The following is a 25,390-nucleotide window of genomic DNA, read 5'->3' on the forward strand; positions in this document are numbered from 1 at the left end:
CATTAAAGTGCTTTAAAACAATTGAGCCCTTGGATTTTTTTCCCCTTGTATTTATTTTCTCCCCTCTAAGTGGAGCTTCTGGTTTCCATGATTCTCCTGGGGAAGATGGATAATACGAAACAGGACCAGGAAAGCCCTTTTGCCATGAAGAAAAGTTGCCCCTATCAATTGTTTAAAAGCCTCCAGCAATCAAGATTCCTTGGATGGAAGTTTGCCCCTAGTAGAAGCCTGGTTCCTTTCTCTCTTACCTCACGCATTTTTGCATCTTTCTCTCTTTTTTTGTTTGTTCCCCTTTATTCCATTCCCTGGAAGAGCAGCAAAGATTGTTTAATAGCCACATGGGGAGGGGATGGGGGAATCTCACATGCACCTGGGATTTTCTAAACTGCAATCTTCAGTAAGTGTGTCTCTTCTATTTATTTACTTTTAATTCCACACCCACCAAGCTGTCGTTCCTTAGCAGTGAAGATGAAAAGCTGCCATTTATAGAGGTACAACAATGGAGGCCTTCACAGGCCACATGGCTCCTGCAGTTTAATTTACTTTAATTCATTTTATATTGAACCAAATGATATTTGTTGGGTTTTTTTTTTTTTAATGGAGAGCTTTCAGCATGTGGGGTGGCAGCCAAGCCCCACTCCTGTGGAAATTAGGAACCCAGCTGCTATTTAAATTTCTGCTCTGCTCCACTGGGCTTTTTTAGGTGGAAAAAGAGGCCTTTTTAACATTGTGGGTAATTTACATTCTGTCATTATAGGCCTGATCCTGCTCCCATTAAAATGCTCTACTGGCTTCAAAGGTGAAGGGTTGGACCCTGTGCCTGAAATTGCCACCCTTCCACTGCTCCATTCAGTTCAGTCTCCCTTTACTCTTTTCCTCCCCTCCTCACGGCATCGCCATAGTTTGTCTCATCATCTGTGGCTTCAGCGTTGGCCTGGACACAGTGTGGGAGACACAGGAGGGTTCTTTTGTGTAACTCACATTCCATGACTAAGTTTTTCCCAATCCTCTGCTACAGTGTGACTGAAAAACAATGGTTTGTTCCGATAGCAGTGCTAGCCAAAGGTGTCCGTTCCTCTCCCGTCCTTGATGATACTTGAATCTGCAAAGGAAGAGATGACTCCCACATTCACGTGTCGCAGTCCGTTGCTGGTAACAAACTATGCCTTGATCACCACAAAGCCAAGTGGTTATGGTGCTTAGTGGTATCTGACAGATTTCAGAGTAGCAGCCGTGTTAGTCTGTATTCGCAAAAAGAAAAGGAGTACTTGTGGCATCTTAGAGACTAACAAATTTATTTGAGCATAAGCTTTCGTGAGCTACAGCTCACTTCATCGGATGCATTCAGTGAATAAACATGGGGAAATAGTTTTACTTTGTGTAATGACCCATCCACTCCCAGTCTCTATTCAAGCCTAAGTTAATTGTATCCAGTTTGCAAATTAATTCCAATTCAGCAGTCTCTCGTTGGGGCCTAATCACATCAGCCACACTATCAGAGGCTCGTTCATCTGCACATATGCCAATGTGATATATGCCATCATTTGCCAGCAATGCCCCTCTGCCATGTACATTGGTCAAACTGGACAGTCTCTACGTAAAAGAATAAATGGACACAAATCAGACGTCAAGAACTATAACGTTCAAAGACCAGTCGGAGAACACTTCAATCTCTTTGGTCACTCGATTACAGACCTAAAAGTTGCAATTCTTCAACAAAAAAACTTCAAAAACAGACTCCAACGAGAGACTGCTGAATTGGAATTAATTTGCAAACTGGATACAATTAACTTAGGCTTGAATAGAGACTGGGAGTGGACGGGTCATTACACAAAGTAAAACTATTTCCCCATGTTTATTCCCAACCCCAAACCCCCCACTGTTCCTCAGACGTTCTTGTCAACTTCTGGAAATGGCCCACCTTGATTATCACTACAAAAGGTTCCCCCCCCACCCCCACCCCGCTCTTCTGCTGGTAATAGCTCACCTTAAGTGATCACTCTGGTTACAGTGTGTATGGTAACACCCACTGTTTCATGTTCTCTATGTATATAAATCTCCCCACTGTATTTTCCACTGAATGCATCCGATGAAGTGAGCTGTAGCTCACGAAAGCTTATGCTCAAATAAATTTGTTAGTCTCTAAGGTGCCACAAGTCCTCCTTTTCTTTTAGTGGTATCTGAGTGCCTCACAGTCTTTAATGTTTTTATCTTCGTAATGCCCCGTGAGGTAGGGTCGTAGCAGCATTTTCAGAGGTGGCCACTGATTTTGGGTACCTTAGTTTTTTGACTTGCCAACTTGAGAGATCTGGGACCTGATCTTCAGAAGTGCTGAGCACCTTCAACTCCCAATGACTAGGCAGAGGTCCGGTGGGAGTTGCTCACGTTTACGGAAATTGAAAAAAGAAAACGCCTTTTAAATTATTCATAGTTAGCTGCAGTGAATTTTCACCTGCCTTTACATATTGGCAACAGTCTTTTCTTTTCTTTTTTCATTCTATCCAACCTATTTCCTTCCTTGTGCTGGCAAAGTGACCAAAAGCCCTCTCCCTTAGAGCCTATCTCCCTGCTGTCGTGTGGTCTGAAAGCGAGCAGGTTTCTCTTAGAGATTTCTTCAGCATCCTCTTCTTTTAGGATATGTCCTAACAATGCTGGCAACTGGGCAAGGGTGACTCAGAACTTCTCCAGGGAGTCAATCACATGCAATTTACAGTTGTCTCATGGCCATGCACACCCACCCACCGTTAAAAGAACATTAAGGTTGCAACATCAAGCGCTCAGAAGTTAGGAAATACCAGAGTTAATGTTGCCCCTACAGCCTCAATTTGGCCCATTTGCGCATATGCGTTATGAAAGTCTTTAACTACATGAGCACCATGCTGTTTTCTCCACAGGACCCCTCACATTCAATGCACTGGCTCAGCCTGCTCTGGGAATGAATCACGGTTGTGTAGTGAAGGACACTTTTCCCTGTAGGTCCTCTGCTTCATTTCTTGCAGAAGTTGGAGGTGTATAGTGAATGAGGCGAGGATGGCTTCATGGTTAAGGCAGCTGAATGCCACCCTGGAGAACTGGATTCTCTCTCTGCCTCTGCCACAGAGTGCCTGTGCAATGCTGGGCAAGTCACCTGAACAGACTTTCCGCAGGTAGTCAGTAAGGGTGTGTTCCTCGTTTTCAGGGTGCCTGGTTTGAGACTCCATGGGCTGATTTGCTGAAATGCTGAGCACTCACAGCTGCAACTCAAGTCAGGAGCTGCGGTTTGAACAGATAAAGTGCTATATAATGGGAAGCACTCAGAAACATTGGGTGTTAGGCCTCTCAGACTGGGCACCCAAAATTAATGGATACTTCTGATCTTAGTCTCTCTGTGCCTCAGTTCTGCATCTGTAAAATGGGGTTAGCACCTTCTTACCTCTCTCTGGGGTGTTGTGAAAATAAATTAATGTTTGTGACGCATTCAGATACTATGGGGATGAGAGCCATAGAAAAGCCTGTGCGGAAATTAATTCTGGCTTCAGAGCAGGGTTTAAACACTGTGCAGTAAATGAGGCTTGAGGTCATGCATGGAATGACATGAAGACAAAATATTGAATAGTTGTTCATTAAATGAGCACCATCCATCCTGTGCACTGAATGAAGCAGAGGGCTTGTGAGGAAAAAAGTATGTGATCATATAATTAAAGACGGTATCATAATGCATACACACATGGGGTCTGAATTAAGGTTGTACAGGCAACCTTAATTCTGGCATTTCCTAACTTCTCACAGTGCAACCTTCATAATATTTTCCCCTAGTTTTGTGTGTAATTTCCTCTGTTTGTGGGGGGCGGGGGGATAGAAAAAGGAAAGTGAAAAAAGAAATTCCATCATGTCTTATCACCTTTAGATCTACCACACAGATCTCTGGCAGTTGAGCTAGTGGAATAACTGAGAGCAGTAGTAGGCTGTCATCCTCTATGTGGACCAGCACCAGAGGGAAATGAGGCACATACTTTGCTAGTGAGTTTCACAGGTAATTGCTGACAGTAGAGGAATGGTGAGACTTTGGGATCTTGGGTTCCATTCCAGACTCTGGAAAAGACTATTCTCTAGTGGTCACAGACCCTTCTGTCCCCTCCAATTTTTCACTGTCCTAGTCCTATCTCTTCCCCATCACTGACTCCCCATCCCATTCCCAGTCTCCACTCCTCAAGCTTTTTATCCCAGATCCTATTTCCTTTTCCAACCAGTTCTAGTCACTGCCCCACTTCAGCTCCCTGTCCCAATTTCTCTTTCTCTTCTTGTCCCCTCCCCTCAACTTTTCTCTACATTCTATCCATGCACTTTCCTCCTCCTCCTCCATACTGGACACCAGCCAGGAGTCAGTGAGAGCACAGGAGAGTCAGAAGCTCTGCTCATAGTTCTGGTTCCTTGCCCCACCCTGTCCTGGAGCAGGTGAGAGCTGCAGTTTCAGGAGCCTCCTCAGCCCTTGCAGCCCTGGGCTGGAGCATGCTCATCTGCTCTGTTGGGATGGCACATGTGCAATCCAGTCACACGAAGAAGCGGTGGGTGGCTGGCGAATGCTTGGTGTGGACAGAATCCTCAGGTTTTAGGTGACGCTCTAACAAGTCTCTAAGAAGCATGTACGAAGGGAGATTTTTTTCAAAGGCTTATAGCTTGGCCAGATTTGTGAAGATGGTGATGGGAATAGCAAAAGGCATATCCTGACAGAGGCCACCCCTTGGTCCCTGCTCCGAAGTGTGGGGGTGCTGGACCTCCTTAACGAAAGGGTTGTATTATGCCTGATTTATTTTTAACACCGGCAAAGCAATGGACTTTTCCCTCACCTCATTATCAGAAATGGCTGAAACTTACGAATTAATTAATTAAATAAATAACATAAAGCCTGAGGAGGACACGTGGCATGGAAAACTTCAGCCCACATGGTTAAAGTTTAGCAAAGTTTTATAAGCAACTGGAAACAGGCTCTTAGAATGGGACATGTCAGCCAACCTTAATAATAGGCAGCACTCACAAAGATGCCTGTAATGAGTTATGGACATCAGAAATGCTGAATTTTTCAGCTGAGGGTAAAGGAAACTATATACCTGCTAAAAGAGAAGGACCTCACTTCTTTTCTGGCTCATATCTCTGTCAGTGTTTTATGGCTATTCTGAGATTTTTCCTAAATTTAAAAAGAGGCCATGTCACAGACAAATGTCTTGGAGGGTTGAGACTTGGTGTATCTGATGGGTACAGGCTCTGTACTCCATGCTCCCAGAAGGCAATGCTTTTAATTTTGTTGGGGCAACATTTCATAGGGCACTCTTTCCTTTTATGAAGTCTCATTTCGCTATCTATGTAGCTGCACCCGTCCTGGCTGTGACGATAGTGTATCCGATTGCAGGGTTCTCTTGGATGGTCATTCTGGTGGTGTGAGTCATCTAGGATGGTGCATACCCATTTCATGCTGGTAGCTGGGGCTGTTAACACATCTCCAGGCTGCTGAGAAGTCCTCCAGTTACCAGTAAAAACCTGTGGGAAGTGCTAGCCTAGGGGAGGTGACTGAGTTGGAATTATATGTAACACTTCTTAGCTTTACAGGAGTGGAGGCACCATAGATAACAGAATCAGAGTTTTCCATTTGCTGCAAGTACATCTCTGCCTCTTCCTACGCTTCTGCTCCCTGGCCAGAGCTCACATGAATGTTTCCAAGCCCTGTGCTCCACCCCCGGGAAGCTCAGAAACTCTGCAGGAGCTTAGTTTTAGCCCTGCCAGCTCCCGAGCTTCACAGGAGTGGCACTCCTCTTGTTATCCCATAGCTTCACAGAAGACATCTGAAATCTTTGGAGGATCAAATGTTGACCTATACCAGGGCCGTCTGTTACGGATGCTGAACTGGATGAAGGAAAAGTCTGAGTCTGGTGGGAGAAAGGATTAAAAAGGAGAGGCAGCAAAGTGGATTGCTTTAGGAATTTGCAGTGCATTTTACTTGCCAGTTGTTTTCATCAGGGTTGGATGCTGGGTGTGTGTATGTGTGTGTGGAGAGCTGCCTATGCTAAAGGAAGTGATAGACTAGTCATTAGCAAACTGCGACCCTCTGTCACAGGGGCTTATGAAATAAATGATGATCGTACTGAAGCGTGAGTCTGGCGAGAGAGCCTTTCGTGCTAATTTAATAAATTGCTTACATTTAGAATCCCAGATTGTTGCTGTTACATTTTTGCTATGTGATGCCACACGGGATTAAAAAGAGGAGGGTTGGGGGAAGGGGAAAAAAAGCCCAGGTCCTTTAGCAACCGCTGGTGTGACCTCACTCACTGTCCCAGGGGGGATATGAGATCATGAGAATGCCAGAGCTCTCTGAAGGATTCGATTTGTTCAGCACAGCAGGACAGCCTGCCAAGTGATCTCATCTCTGAGACCCAGGGGGAGGGTGCTGGCTGCTGCTTTCTTCCTGGACTGCAGAGGACTGAATCCCTGCACCCCACCGATGGCGATTAATGACAGCGACCTGTGATGACATCATCAACGATACTGTTACTGTGATGTACACAGCAAAATTCTAGGGGAATTTTTCCCATCCCAAATCTTGACATCTTGAAATTTAACTTCCAGAGTGTTAACGCCATGACAGCTGATCTGTTGGTTTACGTTTACGACCCCTCATCTCACCCCTTTGCCCTGGCATCAATTCTTCCTTCTAAACTATGAGTGACAACACAAAAACACATCCTCATCGAGGCTGGGAGACCCAAAATTAGATCCTACTTATGTGACCAGCTTCTCGGTGCTGGTTCTTGCTGCTATAGAGTGAAAGAAAATGTGGTTAGAAAACATACTTCTGTTGCAGCCTCCCGGGGTTACGAAAAACCTGGAGGTAAACAATGACGCCTTGATGGTGTCCTTTGTGAGAACAAATGGTTTCCAATCTAGAGGAAATACCCAAGATGAGAGGATTGCTTCAGTAGAGGGTTAAAAAGGACATAGGGCCCATTCCTGCAAGGTGCATGGCTCCCTAATGTAGAGCAGCTAGTTGGATGAACTCTCTCTCCCAATACAATTCTTAGGAGGATTTAGCAACTCTGAAACTAAAGGTTGTATTTCAGAGCTGGTCTTTGTGTCTCAGAGTTTTTATGTGAGACCAGCACACACGGCGCAGAAGGGAATGCTGGAAAGCAAGGGAGGGCCTGTTGCAATTTGATTGACCAGGATTCTCTGCAAAATAGGGAGGCCAAGCTGATTGTACAATAGTAATTCTCTGCCTTCAGCATAGTGGTGGGACCAGGGAAAGTGAAACATGTCTTTGTACTCCTCTTCCTATTTATTAGTAGTATTGGTCATACAACAATGCCTACAAGCCAGTGCCTTGTGGGCACTATACAAACATATAGCAAAGAGTCCCTGCCCTGAAAATCTTCTAAGTGTAGGACTGTAGACAACAACTGGATAAAACAAACTGCTCACGGGAGCACAAGGAAGCAATGAGATGATACTTTTCCCTTTCTGGGCACTGAATTAGATGACAGTGAAGAGGGCAATAGTTGCAACTCACTGATACTGGTGTGTGCAACCATTAGCAAAGTGCCTGAGTGGTTAATGGACATGCAGGACTCCTCATAGCATGAACTCTTATGTCTGAGCCTCTCTTTTCTCCTTTTGGGCCCCTGGCAGTGATGATGATTTGTATCATTTATGCTTTACAGGGAAAGTTTTATCTGGTTATTGAAGAGCTGAGCCAGCTGTTCCGCTCGCTTGTCCCCATCCAGTTGTGGTGCAAATACATCATGGGGGATGATCCATCCAGCAGCTATTTCCTAGGAGGGATCCTGATCATACTGTATAGTCTCTGCAAGGTAAGGGGATGCCTGGTGAGTAAACTCTGTACACGGCAGCAAAATCCCTGATTTTTTTTTTAATAAGCTCTTTTAAAATGTACTATTTTAGATATAACACTCATGGGGGCCATATAAGTATCTGAGCACTTCATGCTCTTCAAAGTGTTTTATCCACCCGACACCCATGAGAAGTACTATTATCCCCACTTTGCAGATGGTGAAACTGAGGCTCAGAGAGATTTAAATGAGTGGCCTAAGGTTCCACAGGAAGTCTATGTGGAGCTGGGAATTGAATCCTAGTCTTCTGAGAGTGTGCCTACATGAACAATTAGACCTCAGCAAGCTGGGGTATGAATCCTGCCCCCCACTGGCCTGCCACTGTCTGTCAGTGTGCACCGTGCTGATGTGCGTTAACAATTCCTCAGAGCACTTTGCTCTAGCTCTGAGTGCTCTAGCTAACTGTTCACACGCCTCGGCAGGGCCCACATGGACAGTGAGACCACAGCAGACTCGTGCAAGATAGATTTATAGCTTGCCACGGTCTAAATGTTCATGTAGACAAGCCCTGTGTATCAGGCTGGCACCTTAATTGCTGTATCATCCTTTTACCCGTTACACTTATGAAAGCAGCCATGCTTAGTTATGTGCCTGTGAGGACATCATACTAGTGCAGCCAGAATGAGAGCTCTGACCGATGGACATAGTTTTATGGCAGATACTGGATTAACACCACTGGAGACTGAGGCTGGCATCCCCACCAGCACGATGGATCTTGTCCAGATGGGAAGCTTCCTGGAGTTTGCCATTGTTCTTAATTACAATAACCAGGCTCTAGGGCAGAATTGCATTTACAAGCATAAATGTTAGGCCCCAGACTAAGAGATGGACAAATGAACGAAATTTCACCCTCTTCTGCAGGCGGTTTCTGGGAGAGGTATGTGTATATAAGAGAGTTTCTCATCTTCCTCTCTGCTTTTCACTCGAGGCAAGATGAGGGAAGAGAAGTGAGTTTTGCAGTTAGTTCTGAAGGATGTAAGGTCCTTAGTGTGGTTCTCACCATTGCCTTGAGGTGGTTGCTGAGCAAGCTGTGTGCCCCGCTTTCATCAGTCTGACCTACGCTGCTGATGGTTTTCTTATTCCTGTGGAACATAACTCCCAAGGGAGGTCCTGCTCTCGGGTAATTGGTCTGTCGCGATGGATGACCTTCAGGATGAGGACTGCGTTCGTGGCAGTTACCCAGTTCTGTCTGGGGAGCCAGTGCGGTGATTCGAGTGCTGCAGTGCTATGTTCTTCGTGGCTAGTGTTGCTAAGGAGGCGAGCTGCTGCATTCTGGACGAGCTGGAGTTTTCTAAGGTCAATGTGTTCGAGTCCAATGAGTTGTGGTAGCCAACCCTAGAAATCACAAAGGCATGGATTGCTTTGCCTGGGTCCTGGACAGACAGCCCCTGGCCAATTACAGATGGAAAAAGCTGGGCTGAGCAGCTGTAGCTGTCCAAGTATCTAGAAGCAGTGAAGAGGATGGGAGACAGTCTAGGGCCTTGAGAGACTGTGCAGATGAACTGTCTGGTAGCACAAGGAGAAGTTGCCCATCACCATTCTCTCTGAGTGCAGCCTCAGAGGAAAGATTGCAGCCAGCTCCGGGTTTCCCCATTAATCCCTGCTCCTCCTGTGAGGCAGAATAAAAGTATAGTGTAATCAACAGTACTGAATACAGAAGGGTCTAGTGCAATGGTTCTCAACCTATTTACCATTGTGGGTGCCCTATGCAGCCCTCTCTGTGTTATGTGGACTGCATCTTGTATGGCCCTGAGGATGTCACATGGGCCGCAGGTGTGTACTGATTGGGCCCGCAGGTTGAGAACGTCTGGTCTAGTAATAGGAGAATAAATCTTTTCTGCTGCCCCCATATGGACAAAACGAGTAGTGCCATTTCCATTCAGTGTCCTTGCCTGAAACCTGGCTGATTAGAGATCCAGGGGCTGAGTGGTGGACAGATGTAATTGAAGACTGCTCTTGGCATGCTTTCCATTAGTTTGCTCAAGAAAGGCAGGCTGAATGCTTAGCTTACAGCCTTCTCTAAACTAAAAAGGTGCGTCACTGATTAAATTAAAACAGTGTAAGCCTCTTGTGTGGACACTCTTAAACCAAAATCAGTCTGTCCACATAAGGGGGCTGGACCAATATAACTGGAATTAGTTTTTAAACAGATTTTCTTAAGTCAGTGCAAGTTGCTCAGCTAGATATGGCCTAAGTCTGTAAAGTCCAGAGATAGCTGCTTCTTTGTAATATATTTGTATTGCCTAGAGGGCTCCATTTGTTCTAGGTATTGTACAGACATTAATGAGGGACAGTCCCTGGTCTAAAGAGATTACAAGACAAATGGAGAGAGGGAAAACTGAGGCACAGAGCGCTGAAGTGATTTGCTCAAGGTCATAGCAGGTCAGTGGCAGAACCAGGAATAGAACCAGGACTCCTGAGTCCCAGTGCAGTGCCTATCCACTGGCGCACACTGCCTGCCTGTGGTCTCCACTGTGCTTTTGGAGGACTGAACTGTTTCATGTTTTAGGGTGGTAGGAAGCTTCCCTACACAAAAGTGGGATTGAGTGTAAGCTTCCAGGAGGGGACCTAAGCGATCTTCTGTGTCCTTCCTGCACCATGTGGGGCGTGGCTTTGAGTCACACAGTGACTCTGATTTCCTGTAGTGTTTCAGATGTCTCTTGTTGTGTAAATGGGCAGCGCCTGGGAAAGGGGAAGGGATGTTTCCAGTCTTGGGCTCCTCATATGGCTCCTGTTGTCTGGAGAGAGCATCCCGGGTTCGGGTCATTCTTCTTTATGGAATAGGCTGACATTTCTCCACAGGGTGAGGTGCTGACTTCTGAGGTAGCTGGATGGCAAGCTGGATTGATGAAGCCATTGATTGTCCTGAAAAGTTCTCCTATTTTGTGATTTAGAAGCTGCAGTATCGAAGGAGAATAATGATCTACTGCCCTCCACTGTGGCTCAGGAGTAGCATTGCAGGGATCCCTTCTGTTGAAGTCTCTCTGCGTATGTTGTTAGCGTGCAAGTTTCTTTCCTTCCTGCTTTATTCAAGGACCTTGTTGATATACAAGGGCTCTGTGGTGGGAGGAGAGACGTCAGTGCACATACTTCAGAAGAGCACCTTTGTAGCAGATCAGGACCTTGCCCCCCTGCCACTAAAGCTGCCCTTCTTTGGCATCTTTTGTGAATTCTTCACTTGCATAATTCTGACTGCCAATTCTGCCCTGTCCCGCTCATGACACTGCCAAGGCATGGCTCATAACCAACAGCAGAGGTCAGGAATGGGAGGGAACTACCCGGCCGCTTCTGCTATAAGCAAATATCTGCTACCTTTAACCAGGAAACACCTGTTTTAATCCTAAAAGCCTGCCTGCAACCAGGGCCTCTAGCCTACAGCCTAGTGTTGGGAAAAGCCAAAGAGGTTGGCAAAACGTGGCCTGATTCTCCTCTCATTCTGCGCTGAAGTAAGTTGGGAGTAACTCTGTTGAAGTCAGTAGAGTTAAACCAGTGTAAGTGGGAAGATAATACAACCCAGTGGCTGAGAGTCCGGAATCATTTATGGTGCCCCTAGTGTCTGTCAGCCATACCCCAAGTCCTGGACAATCAGGCTAGGGATTTCAGCTCCCCTTTCACTGGAGACACTGTGTGAGAGATGTGGACTGGGAGAGGGAATAGGCTGGTATACATTTCCAATACAGTGCATGGAATATTAGATGCTCGGATCCCATTTACAGTCACAGGAGTTGCAAGTCTAATTCTTTGCCCGACACACTGAAAATATACCCCTAGGAGTCCACATTAGCAAAGCCACAAACCACATTAGAAAAACCACAGAAGCCTGTTTGGTGCTCAGACCTTCTGTGCTCTTGGCAGAAATCCAGGGCTTAGCTTGGACTGTATCACCTCTCCAAGGCACAAAGGGCAGGCCCTGCAGGCTCGAGTTATAGGGAGGTTGTGTAGAGCAGCTGGCAGTGGTCACCTCAATGCCTATGGCTGACTTACGTGTAAACACAGGGATTGTTGTTGGTGCGGGAATCCCAGCTGTTAATATGTATGCACGCCCATGTCTTAATGCCCTACCAGAGAGAGGAGTCCTGCCCAAAGTTCTATAGGCTTCATTTGCATAGGAGAGGAGAGGGATTGGGAAAACAGTTTGGAAGGGCTGGCTCACCGGCCTACAGGCAGGGATTTGTATTGCCAAATCAGGGACCCTGATCTGAGCCCCATCCAGTCTCACTCTCCTTGGACCAGTGGAGGCTGAAGGTACTTGGTGTTGCTTTATGGCTGCCCTTCCAGCTCATTAAGGAGCAGCACTGGCTAGCTGTGAACAGAGGTGAAGCAATTCCTCGGCCAGAAAGATGGTGGCTGCAATTTAGATTCCAGTGGGTGGCAAGGGAAACACACGTTGTAGGGAGGATGCTAGAAGAGACTGTGGGGCCCCAGCAGAGATACAAATAAGCCCCAGAGAGAGAGAATGGGGTTGCGTGAGAGAGAGCTGCTGCTACCTATCTAGGGATCATTAACTTTTAAAGATCCGTAACAGTCCGCAGCCTCAAGCCCTAGGAGCTGACTGGAAACATTACGGAAGGACCCTTGGAGCCCTTTTATCTGCTGACTGGAAGCATTACTGCTGCCTGCATTTTATTCTACATCTATTGCATGGTGATCTCACAGGCATTCTCTGCAGAGAGCCCACTTAGTCACACTAACCAAAAAGAAAAAAAAAACCCTCACACAAAAAAATCCAGTGTTTCTGATGTGTGTGCATATCCTGTAAGTCTAATGCAGTTCTTCATATTAGGTCTTTCCCTTGCCCTCCCACTCGCTTCGTATCCAGACAAGCTAGAGATGGAAAAGTCCTGTTATGCCATGCAGCCCCACTCCCTGCTAATGCAGAGCTGTTCCCTATGGGGCCTTTTCTCACATCTTGTCTAGTCTAGTTTGCAGTATGGCTTTCTCTATTTGTCTTGGGAGATTGTCCCACAGGCTGAGAGATTAAACTCTCCGAAATGTATCCCTGATGCTCTGTCAGGCTTTTCCCTTTCTTACCTCTATCCTCAATGCTATTTTTATGCAAAATAATTTCTCGGCCTCCTTGAGATATGTAGACAGGTGTCGTGTCCCCCACCACACACACTCACTCACCTTTTGTTGCACTTAGCCATGCTGTATGTATTTAGATCCTTTAATCTTTTCTCAGAAATCAGTCCCTCCAGCGCGCCCCCCCCTCCCCCATTTTTGTTGATCCTCTCTGAACTCCTCCCAATTTATAATGAAGAGTCCAGAAATAGACACCATGTTCCAGATGTGGTCACATCAGAGGTGTCGAGAAAGTGAGAGAGACTATTTTGTCCCCCTTCCTCTAACGTGAAGTCTCTGGGTAGGCAGCTTAAAGTTATAGTCCTTTTTATTTACCATATTGCAGTGTCCGCTCATGTCTGTTTCTCTGCTCTTTGTTGTCCCTAAGTCTCTTTGGGTATTACTGCTTCCCAGGCTCTTTCTTTCCTGTGAGTATCGGTTTGGACCATCTCACCCTAGATGCTCTCCAAGTTACAGGACTCTATGTCTGTTATAACCCTGTGAACAGTGTCTAAAGCTAAATGTTTCTATTGCAGTCTTTTGACATCTGTGGCCGTGTGGGGAGTGTCCGGAAGGCGCTGAAGGTCCTTTGCACCCCTCAGGTAAGTAGTCAATGTGTGTGGCCAGGTTGACACGGGAAATGTTGCCACAAAGGAAAGGTTCAGTAAAGCATTGCTCAGGGTGCCAGATCTATGGTACTTTTGAAAAAAGTCACCCACCACCCCGTGGCTGTGACGGGTAGCCCTACCTAACTTTTGGGTTGGGAAGCAATTCCTGATGTCTGCCCTTTCCCAACAATGTTAATGGAACAGTGCACGGCTGGTCTAGTGCAAGATGCTGCATCCCTTTTCTGGAAACAGATTGACAAGTATGTACGAGATGTGACGGTGAGAGGTGCTGAATAGTATTGTTTGATCCACTGAATCTAATAAAACGGCGAGTTGCCATTTGTGTGTGTGTCTGTGTGAGGCAGAGACTTTAAGACATCCTCTGATGTGCAGTTTTATTAAAATAAATACTACCGTATTTGCCCCAAACATGGCAACGTACAGTAGTGTTATGGTGGTATTTACAGCCACTGGTGGAGACTACTGTGGTTATTATCTTTTATAGTGGCTTTTCTACCATGTGGAGTATAGATATGGGATCTAACACCATGGTACTTTCTCAGCACTTGGCATGGGCACTGTGTATGTTTGGAGACAGTGTGGCCCAATGGTAGGGGCCTGGACTATGAGTTGGGACACTTGACTCTCTCATCATATGGTTTTGGGCAGGTCACTTCACCTCTCTAGGTTTCTGTTTCCCCATTCGCACAGTGGGGGTAATGACATAAACCCTCCTTTTTATAAAGAGCTTGGAGGTCTGTGGATGAAAAGTGTTTTGGGGGTTTTTTGGAGGTAACTTGTTGATAATAATACTTAGCACTTTCCAAGCACCTTCTATCAGTGCTTTGCAAACGATATTGAACTAATCCTTACAACACCCCACTGAGCTCAATAAATATCATCATCCTTATTCCACAACTGTAGACTCTGTGGCACAGAGGGGTGAAGTGACTTACCCAACATCCTGCAACAAAGTCACTGTGAAAGCGGGGACTAGGACCCTCATCTCCAGACTCCCAAGTTCTGTGTGTCAGCCACGGTGCAGCGATGTAACTTAGTTTCCAGTGGGCTCTCGTAAGTGTAGAAAAGCTGGGCATGAAAAGAAGCATTTGTGTGCGTGTACAAGAACAAACCAGGCAATCTAAATCCTTTTGCACAGACAGGTTTTTCTTCCCTCTCCCTAACAGACCTATGGAGTCCGTGCAACCAGCCAGCAGTGCAGTGAGGCTGGAGACATCTGTGCTATTTGCCAAGTGGAGTTCAGGGAACCTTTGATCCTTATGTGCCAGGTAAGAACACCAAGCCTGACAAACCCATTGTGGGATCAAACTTAGCCTGGTCACTTCTAAACATAGCATAGAAATAGACATAGTATCTCTGTCTAGTGCCCAGTGGACATCTGTCCAAGCACCCAACATAGCATAGACATAGACACTCCCCTGCAGAGCCTAGATTATAACCAAGATCCCCAAGTCTCTCCATTCTTCTACTGTCAGCAAACATCTGTGAAACTTGCAGCCACTGTGTGTCTCATCCTTCTCTAGTGCTGGTCCACACAGAGGGTCAACAGACCTGGGCTAGAAATAGCTGTGTGGACAGCACTTCGAAGTTGCAGCTCAGGCTTTGAAGCCAACCGCCGTCCGTAGGTTTCAAAGCCCGAGCTCTGGCTGGAGCTGCAACTTCAAAGGGCTGCCCATACGGCTATTTTTAGAGCCCTAGCGCGAGCCTTGCTGTGACTCACTCCAAAATGCTGCCTAGACATACCCCTAGGTTTGGAGAGCCTGGCCCGCACCTGGAATTGCACTTTGAAGAGAAGAGATAGCTAGGGCAGAGCACAGAGCCCTGCTGTTATGCACTCTGCGAGGCATCCCGCACTGAACTATAGTTTGGACATGTGTGTTTCCATTTCTTCATTAAGAGATGCCGATGTCTGAGTTATTACCTGTGTGGGGCTAGTGTGCTCATATTTGGGTTTATTTTTCATGCAGATGGGTGAGATCCTACAGGTTGCTCCCTCCTTCTGAACTTGCATTGCTTCCTGTACCAAAGCTTTTCTGTTGCATCCGTGCACTGGGTGACGGGGTTGTTCCCCTCCCCTCAGCCTGACGAGTCCCTTTTTCTCCACAGCATGTGTTTTGTGAAGAGTGCCTCTGCCTGTGGTTTGACAGGGAGAAGACCTGTCCCCTTTGTCGCTCCATCGCGGTGGAGACTCTGCGCTGTTGGAAAGATGGTACCACCTCAGCTCACTTCCAGGTTTATTAACCACAACACATACCACCATCAGGATGACATGTGAGCAGACAGAAGAAAAAGCTGGGAAGCTCCTTGCTTCCAAGTATTTGGTGGGTTGTTGTCTCGGTCTTTCACCCAGCTCTCTCTCTCCATCCAACCAGGGGAGCAGGTTGGCATGTTGTTACGTCTGTAGCAGGGAGCAGAGTCCGTTAGCATGAAGAGTTCTCTAAGGAGAGGGAAGGGGAGTGGGTTTTCAACTCTTCAGAATCAGAATCCATCCCTGCCACTCTTCACTGCTAACTTGGGGCGGAGGTCCTTGCTTGAACTTGCTGTGTACAGCACAAATTACCCCAGGCTGGGCCCTCTTTGTCTATTATCTGAGTGTACATAAATGTCTTGTTTGTAGGGAAAACATGATGAGTTTCCCATTGTATGTGTGTAGTCCATAATATTGGAGGAAAGCTTTCCTCAACTGACTCATGAGAGGACAGCAGACTGGAGTTATGTCATTAAACAGTCTCCTGACTCCCCAGAATCTGTCGTCATAAAGTTACATGGCCACTATTATATTACCTGGGGAAACACATCAGAGTCACTCCTTCAGTACCACTGGTTCAGAGGTTCATTTAGGGTTTTGGGAGAGGCCGGTGGCTGATAGCCCTGTTGTTGTCATTGATACCCTAAAACACGTGGGTTGCCATCTTGATCTTTCTGAAACCTCAAGAGAAATAGGAGAGGGCCATACTAAAGAGACCACGAGGGGGTGGCATTTTCTCCATTTTGGAATGTTCCATCTTTAATGTTCATGGTCAGATTACCTGCTTCCTCTGCAAGTGGGAGAGCATGGTGAGATGGGGAGAGACTAAAGCCAGGTCTGAATTTTACTACAAAAGTTCAAGTGCTAATTGAAGGCCATGTCCGGAGGTGGCTTTCTCAAACACAGCCCACAAACTCTATAGAGTTAATTTAAAAAAAAAAAAAAAAAAAGCACCTCGTGCTGTTTCCTGGGGATTGGCTTTATTTAAAAAACAAAATGGCAATCCAATAACATATAGTTTAGCTCAGAACTTTCTTCCTAGACTTGGCTGTTACGAAGGCTCCTCTTTTGGGGCTGCTCAGCCCACACTTTAGATCGTCTCTCTGTAGGGAGTCAGCAGAATCCACCTCATTATTTCCTAGCAGGATTGATGCCTGCTAACAGGGTGGAGTGTTGCATGCAAATGCTACCAGTCTGTACAGGCATAAAGAATTTGGAGTCTTTCGAGCTTCATTTGAGATGTCCAAAGACGGTCCTATAGCTCATCTTAAGATTTCTCCTAGATCTAGGGTATATATCTGGATGTGGCCAGTCTGCATGCAAACAGACAATATTTCTAAATTCCCTATAACAGTGACAACTCCGCTAATAAAAGCGATTAGTGGCCCCCTGCTTCTATGAGGGCTGTGTGAAATAGATGCAGGGTGCATTTTACTTGAGAGTTTGTTCATTATGAGGACCCTGCAGTCAGGTTCCACCATCCAGGGTAGACTGGGACAAACTTTCTCTATTGATAAACCACATCTCACCTAAACAAGCAAATGCCTCAGCTTCAGAAAAAGCTTTTTAAGGACAGTGGCTTGTACCCTTAATAGGCAAATGAACAGACTATATGCTGGAGTAGCATGAGTCTGTATTCTGCTGTCACAGTGTCTGTCGAGAATCTTACGCTGGCACTAGGATGCAAATGGATTTGATGTTTGTTCACTGTGTCTCGAGCTGGAGCTTTCTCTTTCACTAGACAATTTACTTTTTGCTGAACGCACGGAGAAATGGCTTCATTAAGCAATCATGGCATCTTCCATGCTCATTACTATGGAAATGGCCGTAAGGTTACAATCCCACTTGACTGGATAATCAAGCAGGAAGAACTGTATCTCAGGGAAACAGGGCTGCACGTATGTATTGGTTGCTTTCCTCCCCTCCTACTGCCTCCTTGGGGGAAAAATTAAAGCAAACAGGAGCTAATGGCAACTGGGTTTTGTCTTAACTTTCCTTGGAAAAAAATAGGACAAAGGAGAAATGATGGAGGCAGAATCTGAATCAAACCTGAATTAAGAGAGAGCTGGGATGAAGGGAGAGGAGTATAGGCTTTGCCCCACAAAATGCGGTGAGGTGCCTTTGTTAAAAGCCTCTTTAGAAAAGCATGGACTAAGCCAAACAGTCCTCTGGTTATCTCCAAAGGAAAGGTCCCTTAGATTCTGTAGGAAACAGGAGAGATTTCCAACTGGCATAAAATTTCAACATGTGTATCATAGCCTGGGTGAACTTTTATCTGGGTGGAATGGCAAATTGCTGACTCTGCAAGGAAACACAGGTGAATGGAGTATGAATGGGTTGGGCTTCAGTTCTCTCTGTGTAATACCATTGAGTGAAACTTATAGGTTAATATGTAGTTTCTGCTTTCTAGAGTCTCAAGGCTATTCTGAAAACCTGGTTCCAGTTAGGAGTGACTCTTTCTTTGCTTGCCTTTAGGAACTACTGCAAAAATCTGTGTTGTGGGGAATGATGGTGAAGTGCATCAAAATGTTAATAGGAGAAAGATTAAAACTACTGATGGCATTTGACATTCTGATTGTAAATAAGCTTTTTTTTGTTTAGTGTTTCCTCCCCTGCCATCAATAGGTGCAAGATTTCTCTGTTACTGGTCTTTTCTCTTCTCTTCTCTTCCCTTTTTTCCCCCCGGACTATTGTCTTCCAGCTGCGAACATGAGAGTGAATTAGCATCTTAGTAGTAACTTGATAGGATTAAAACACTCCACTACTGCCAAAACACTCCAGAAAAGCCTAACGCAAGGCTTGGTACTACTACTCATTGGGGGGAATCTCTCCGTTTAGTTGAGGCTTTCAGCAGAATTATACACCTGCCACAACACTCTAATTTGTTGGGAGATGTGAGCGCCTTTTCTCCATCTCTATGCCTCCTCAAAGTGCCCTATTGATTCTTGTTTCTCCCCTCTGTTCTAGGCCTGTATTCTAGCCTCAGAGACATGTGCATGGTTCTGCTATGTTCTATTTCAGTACATTAGGCCATGATATGTGATCAGACCGCTCTGAGGGAGCGAGCCGTGCTAAGCTTCCAGTGTCTCTATAATTACAGAAGCACATTAGGGTTTTGGTCTGACGCTCCTGGAGCCTGAAATGGAGACTCCCTTTCTCTACAGAGCAGGTGCAGAGCTAGCCGTAGCAGAGTAACTCTCTTCATGCTGATTGCTGCCAATGGACCTCAGTCCTGATGTGGAAGAGCCATGTCTGGAGGTGAGAGACTAGCTCAGTCTCCTTGGACCTTCCTCCTCCCTCCTGAGATTGTTTAGTGCCACGTATAGTGGTGTTTCTGTACTGTGGGCACTTGTTCCACATGAAGGGCAGAGGTCGACTCAGTTCACATATTCCACCAAACAGCTGTGAGTCAAATACTTTTTTTTTTTTGGTCATTATCAACGTGTGCTGGGCAGCACAGAGGTAATGGGCTCTATAGTCCATTAGCAATTCCTTGAGCTGTCCTGTCTCATATTAGTTGTGGTGATTCTTATTCATGGGGCAAAAGAGTCTTAGCCTCTTCTCAGACATGGCATTTAGCCTTCCAGAAGGTAACACAGGGCCGACGCCTACTCTAGTGAACGTCAATGGCAAAACTTCGACTTCAGTAGGAGCAGGAGCAAGGTTGGGGAAAGAATTCATAGTAAATGATCTTCTCTATTTTGGAGAGAAAATAAAAAGTAAGACCTTTTCTTCCCAGTGAACAATTGATTTTTTTAATAAAGTCATTACAAATATGTACAAAGAGTCTCCAGCATATGAAATTCCTTTTACAAAAGAGGGAAAGAAGCCATGTCCATCTATACACAAGAGCCATAACTAGCTCATTGCATCTGCAGTAAGCACATGCCTTGCCTTAGCTTTGGTGTGGGAAGGAACTTGCACGGTTACTCTGTAGGGTCTTTCCTGTACCCAGTCGATTTGATGCATTTCACGTTTTTTAATCTGTTCGCAGAGTGTGACTGGGAGCAAACTGGAAAACTCTCAAATGTATTCACTCTTTGAAATTCGGGGTGAATTTCTTCAGCAAATAAACCGTGGTCTTCAGATTGATCTTAAAGAGTGTTATGAATATGATTGCAAATTAAGTCAGGGGACATAGTTTCTGCTCCCTGACCGAATGGCAATAATGATATAATATGGCCTGAAATACTGAGAGTCCCTTATACAGTTTGAAATCTACTTTTGGTGAATATTCGAACATTAAACTGAAAACTAACTTTTCGCAAATATTCGCAGGCCGGTAAAGCACAAGTGCTCAAATACCTGTGCTGACGGTGTACGGACATGGTTATATCAAAAGCCGCTTTTGCATTTGATTGAACAGCGACAGAAAAAAAATGCTGTTGTGTGCTGAGCGCTAATAAATCGCACCAACCTCTTGTATTACGGATACACTAATTCCACAGTTTGTAGTAGAGCTCCCAGCTCTGTCCCACAGCTAGTAGTGGGAGATGCTGTTCCTTAGAAGACCTGAGGGTGGAAAGGACTTTGGGCTGGGTGGCGGTGGTGATCATTGCAAAGGCAAAGGGAGCATTATTCAAGCCAGCAGGAGAGAGGTTAACGATGATGACAAGGGAAGTGCCTCATGCTGGATGCAGAAACATGCTCTGTGCAATGAGAAAAGAGGGCTCTGGAATACGGGGTGGTAAATTCAATCCAGAACAGACTGGGGAAGGGGAAGACTAGAGACAGCACATGAGGATTCCTCTCCTCCCTTTAGAGTACCTGATATCCTGGCATTCTTTTGAGGAAGGTGAAGTCATTGGGAATCATTAAGAAAGGGATAGATAATAAGACAGAAAATACTGTATTGCCTCTATAAAAAGAAAAGGAGTACTTGTGGCACCTTAGAGACTAACCAATTTATTTGAGCATAAGCTTTCGTGAGCTACAGCTCACTTCATTGGATGCATACTGTGGAAAGTATAGAAGATCTTTTTATACACATAAAGCATGAAAAAATGGGTGTTTACCACTACAAAAGGTTTTCTCTCCCCCCATCCCACTCTCCTTCTGGTAATAGCTTACTCTGATTGCCTCTATATAAATCCCTGGTACCCCCACATCTTGAATACTGTGTGCAGAAGTTGTCACCCCATCTCAAAAAAAAAGATATACTGGACTTGGAAAAGGTTCAGAAAAGGGCAACAAAAATTATTAGGTGTATCGAACGGCTGCCGTATGGGGAGAGATTAATAAGACTGGGACTTCTCAGCTTGGAAAAGAGACGACTAAGGGTGGGGGGATATAATAGAGGTCTATAAAATCATGACTGGTGTAGAGAAAGTAAATAAGGAAGTGTTATTTACTCCTTCTCATAACACAAGAACTAGGGGCCACCCAATGAAATTAATAGGCAGCAGGTTTAAAACAAACGAAAGGAAGTATATTTTCACCTAACGCACAGTCAACCTGTGGGACTCCTTGCCAGAGGATGTTGTGAAGGCCAAGACTATAACAGGGTTCGAAAAAGAACTAGCTAAATTAATGGAGGATAGGTCCATCAATGGCTATTAGCCAGTATGGGCAGGGATGGTGTCCCTAGCCTCTGTTTGCCAGAAGTTGGGAAAGGGCGACAGGGGATGGATCACTTGATTATTACCTGTTCTGTTCATTCCCTCTGGAGCATCGGGCATTGGCCACTGTCAGAAGACAGGATACTGGGCTAGATGGACCTTTGGTCTGACCCAGTATGGCCACTCTTATGTTCTTAAGTCACCCATTGTTCATGCTTTAAGTGGGTTTTGACTTTGATTAACATGGTCGTAATCAATCATGCCAGTGTTTTCAAAGCTTCTGTCCCATGAGATGAACAAGATGAACCACATACAGCAGCTTGTATAGATGAGGCTGAACCACAGAGTTTGCCTCCAGAATTAAACTTGTCCAAAACTTAGAGGGATGTGAATGTGGGAACATGTTACAGAGGTAGGGTCTAGCTGTGAAGTGTGGCTCTGTATCCAAAATGCCACAAGGTTTGGTGTGTTTGGATCCACGGTTTTGGTTTGGAGCTCTCCCTAGTTCTGTTACAGTTAACAAGTGGGCTTTAGCCCACGAAAGCTTATGCTCAAATAAATTTGTTAGTCTCTAAGGTGCCACAAGTCCTCCTTGTTCTTTCTGCTATCTTCTCTAAGCTGTTCATAAAGAAATCTGGAAATAAATAAAGCTGGGTCTGGCAACATGAGACCGGGTCCCATTATCAACACACTTTTTCTACAAGGGAAATTGGCTTCTCAAGAGAAGGGTTTCCTGCTGCCTCACTTCTCTGTTCTCCACCAGCTCCCACAGGGAGATGCTTCTTTCTCTATCTCCTAGGTTTCTGGTGTGAGGAATATGGCTGTAGCAGCACTTAGTCAAGTGTTTTCGAAAGAACAGAGAAAGTGCCTGAGTCTAAGGCCCACTCTACACAATGAAGGGATACCCCCTTAACTAAATCTGTTTCTAAACAATTTAGTTAAATACCTGCTGCCCTCTTTCTGGAAACTCTAAAATTGACTTGAGGGTCTTGTCTCTATTTAGTTTAAGGTGGTAACAACCAAATTAAGTTTTTTAAACTGTTTGAAGGGAGCTGCACTGATTTAACTACACTGATTTAGGGAAAGATTTAGTTAAATTGGTGCAATTTCAATGCGTACACAAGCGGTCAGTGGATCAGTTAAGCCCCATCAGCACAAAACTATGTATTTTGATGATTTCCTCTGCCTCCAAATGGTAACACTTGTTCTAGGACACAAAAATGTAGGCGAGCACAGATAGTCTTGTAATGTAGAAGGGGTAGAATGGCTTCCACACCTTCCCTTTTAGCTGGTGAAAAGCATTCCAAGAAAGAGAGTAGAAATCTGGAAACACTAGATCAGATTCAACCCTGGGTATAACCCCACTGACTCCAAGTCAATGGACTTACACCAGGAATAAATTTGGCCTAGTGATGGGGGGGATGAGGAGGCAGTATTATCCTATTCTTAGCTGCATTTCTAATTTGAAATGTGAAGTTCCAATATGCTATGGGATCTATCTCATGCAAGTGCTGCTTTAAAAATTAATAAAGACTTTCTTCACAGCCACATTATGCAGCATTCCATACAGACTATGATCTCATAACCTTCTTCCCTGGCTTGCACACACACTGTCTGCTGAAACCTAAGATGAGGTCTTTTTTTCATTTAGAGAGCACTCCCGCTCTTCACAGAGGCTCCTCTGCAGAGCTAATCAAAATCAATGGCTTCTTGGGTGCTGCAAAAAGGAGAGGAGGGGGAGGGACCGTGCAGGCTTCCTTTACATTCGGAAAGTACAACCCCACCACCACCATCTTGCACAGTCCTTGTAATGAACAAGAACGATGGTGGGGAGTATACAACATGTATTAGTTTCCAAATACAAATATCAACTGGAGTTGAATCTGGTATTTTTTTTTTAAAAAGCATAAAAACACTCCTTGTCAAAAGATGGAGGCATTCAAGTATAGTCATTTATACCTGAAAATGTAAGGCTTAGACAAATACATACCCTCTAGTAAATCACTGAATTTATATACAGAGAATGTTGGCTGTAAAGCTTCTGCCAAGAGACTTCTCTAGCAAAGTTTCCTTGACTCAGCTGTTAGATTAAGTCTTGTAAACCTAACATTCCATTCACACAAAACATCTGATTTAAGCCTACAAAAGCCAGGCAAGTCAGAGTTAAAGAAGAATTCCCGTGCCAAATTCTGTTCTCATGTAAACCTGTGAAATGCTTTCGATATGGTTGTAGCTTTCCTGGGCATAATGTGTCCTTTTGTATTCTTGACTGAGTTCTTGGGAACAGCTGAAGAGGTCTCTGTCCCTTTTATCCCTATCCCCATCCTCGGCCCGGTCCTCCTCCAGAGAATCCTTCCTGGATTTTACATTGACCTCTGTCTGTACTAAGGGACTTTGCAGGTTTAGTCAGTGCTGTGTGCCTCATTGTTGAGTCTCAGCACCTTGATTGAAGTAGCTCCCACTGACCAGGGACACAACACTGAGAGCAGAACCTATTCCTTGTGCCCTTAAACTGTCTCACTGTGTCACAGGATTGTGGCTTATCTGTGACTGATTTATGAAAGCCCTAGATGGGGCAAAAACCACATAAGGTTTTGGAGCTGCAGACCGAGGTAGCCCATGGGTCATAATATAATTAGCAAATGATAATGCAAACTACACATGCTTCCAGGGAAGGGAACCAATTCCTCCCTCAGCTGGGAAGTTATTGACTGTTTAGAGGAAGGAAGCTGATCACTTAAAAAGGGGAGGACATTCCATGGGAGGGGAGGTCCCTGCCTGTCCTGTACAAATAAACATAAACCAGATAATTTGCCACATGAGGTGGCCTTGTCTCCTGGCCACCTCAGTACGGGATTCCTGTCTGTATAGGATATCATGCTAAAATATATAGAGGTACAATTTAATTTCCTTTATGATTTATTTTCATAAAAGTATATGTTTCTCTTAAAAAATCAGCCTGATCCAGAGGAGGGCTGAGCACCCACAATGCTTGTTGAAATCAGCAGGCCTAAGGCTGCTCCCATTGAAGTCAACAGCAAAACTTCCATCTACTTCAGTAGGAGTGAGCTAGGGCCCAAGGGGAGCTACAGCTGTTCAGCACCTCTCAGAATCATGCCCCAAATGTGGTATGGAAGAGACTGAGGTCCATTCGTAGCCATGTCCCATCCAAATCTCCTCAACAAGAGTGCCATTCTTCACTCACTGTGTGTCATAATTTGAGCTGGGAAAAAAATTATTCTTTACACCCTTTTCCCTGTTCATCAATTGTTCAAGAACCAGTAATTCCCACAGACACGTGCAGGTGTGCCTGAAAATTGATGAATGCTTGACGCACAGATTTCAGCCTAGAGACTGCATCGAAACTCTTCTCTGCAAGTATCCAAAATTCAAGCAGTTCTGATTGCATATAAAGGTCACATGGTATATTTCTGTTCTATGGTGGGATGAAAGTACAGGAAGATTTTCAAAGCCTCAAAGAGCAGGTATGTGCCCAATTCCCATTGGAAGTCAATGAAAGTTGGGCATCTGACATCCCTTTGTGTCTTTTGAAAATCTCCCCCATAACTAGTAAAATCAATCTTTGGGTGCAAATACCCCAGTAACAAACTCACCAGGGACTTTCTGTGAGCATTCTGCAATATTTGTTCAATGTTCTGGTCTGGTGAGCATTTATTTGTTTGTAAATTTGAATACATTTCCATGCAAATATTTTTTGCCAGATCTAGTCTTGTTGCTGGTGCAGTGTGTGCTATTCACAACAGTAATACACAATGTTGTCTCATGTGAGTTTACATTCAGTGATATTTTGTGTGTTTGAGTCTTCTTTCTGCTGATCATCCAGCACAACATCTCTGAAATAACAGAATGCACTTGTTTAATATGGATGTGTCGGACCCAGTCTTTTAAAAATGTTTAGTGAGAACAATGACCAATCGGATCAGATTTGGTTGGTAAACGTCCAGCCCAGAGCCATTTTCATCGCTGTTTTTATGAGACTTCTGCAAGTAATGGTTTACA

General features: G+C 45.0%; 1 protein-coding gene across 4 annotated transcripts in view; it reads left to right on the top strand.

Annotated features, from left to right (window-relative positions):
- The window catches only part of RNFT2 (ring finger protein, transmembrane 2), a 34,465-nt gene extending 18,160 nt beyond the window's left edge, over positions 1–16,305 (top strand). For all 4 annotated transcript variants that reach the window (XM_027834104.3, XM_007071904.4, XM_037879229.2 and 1 more), the window contains 4 exons: positions 7,686–7,835; positions 13,472–13,537; positions 14,731–14,832; positions 15,671–16,305. In XM_027834104.3, the coding sequence (XP_027689905.1) occupies positions 7,686–7,835; positions 13,472–13,537; positions 14,731–14,832; positions 15,671–15,805 (453 nt within the window). In that variant the 3' untranslated portion in view covers positions 15,806–16,305. The remainder of the gene's footprint in view (positions 1–7,685; positions 7,836–13,471; positions 13,538–14,730; positions 14,833–15,670) is intronic.
- The last annotated feature ends 9,085 nt before the right edge of the window (positions 16,306–25,390 follow it).

Source organism: Chelonia mydas, chromosome 15 (assembly GCF_015237465.2).
Source record: "Chelonia mydas isolate rCheMyd1 chromosome 15, rCheMyd1.pri.v2, whole genome shotgun sequence".
NCBI lineage: Eukaryota > Metazoa > Chordata > Testudines > Cheloniidae > Chelonia > Chelonia mydas.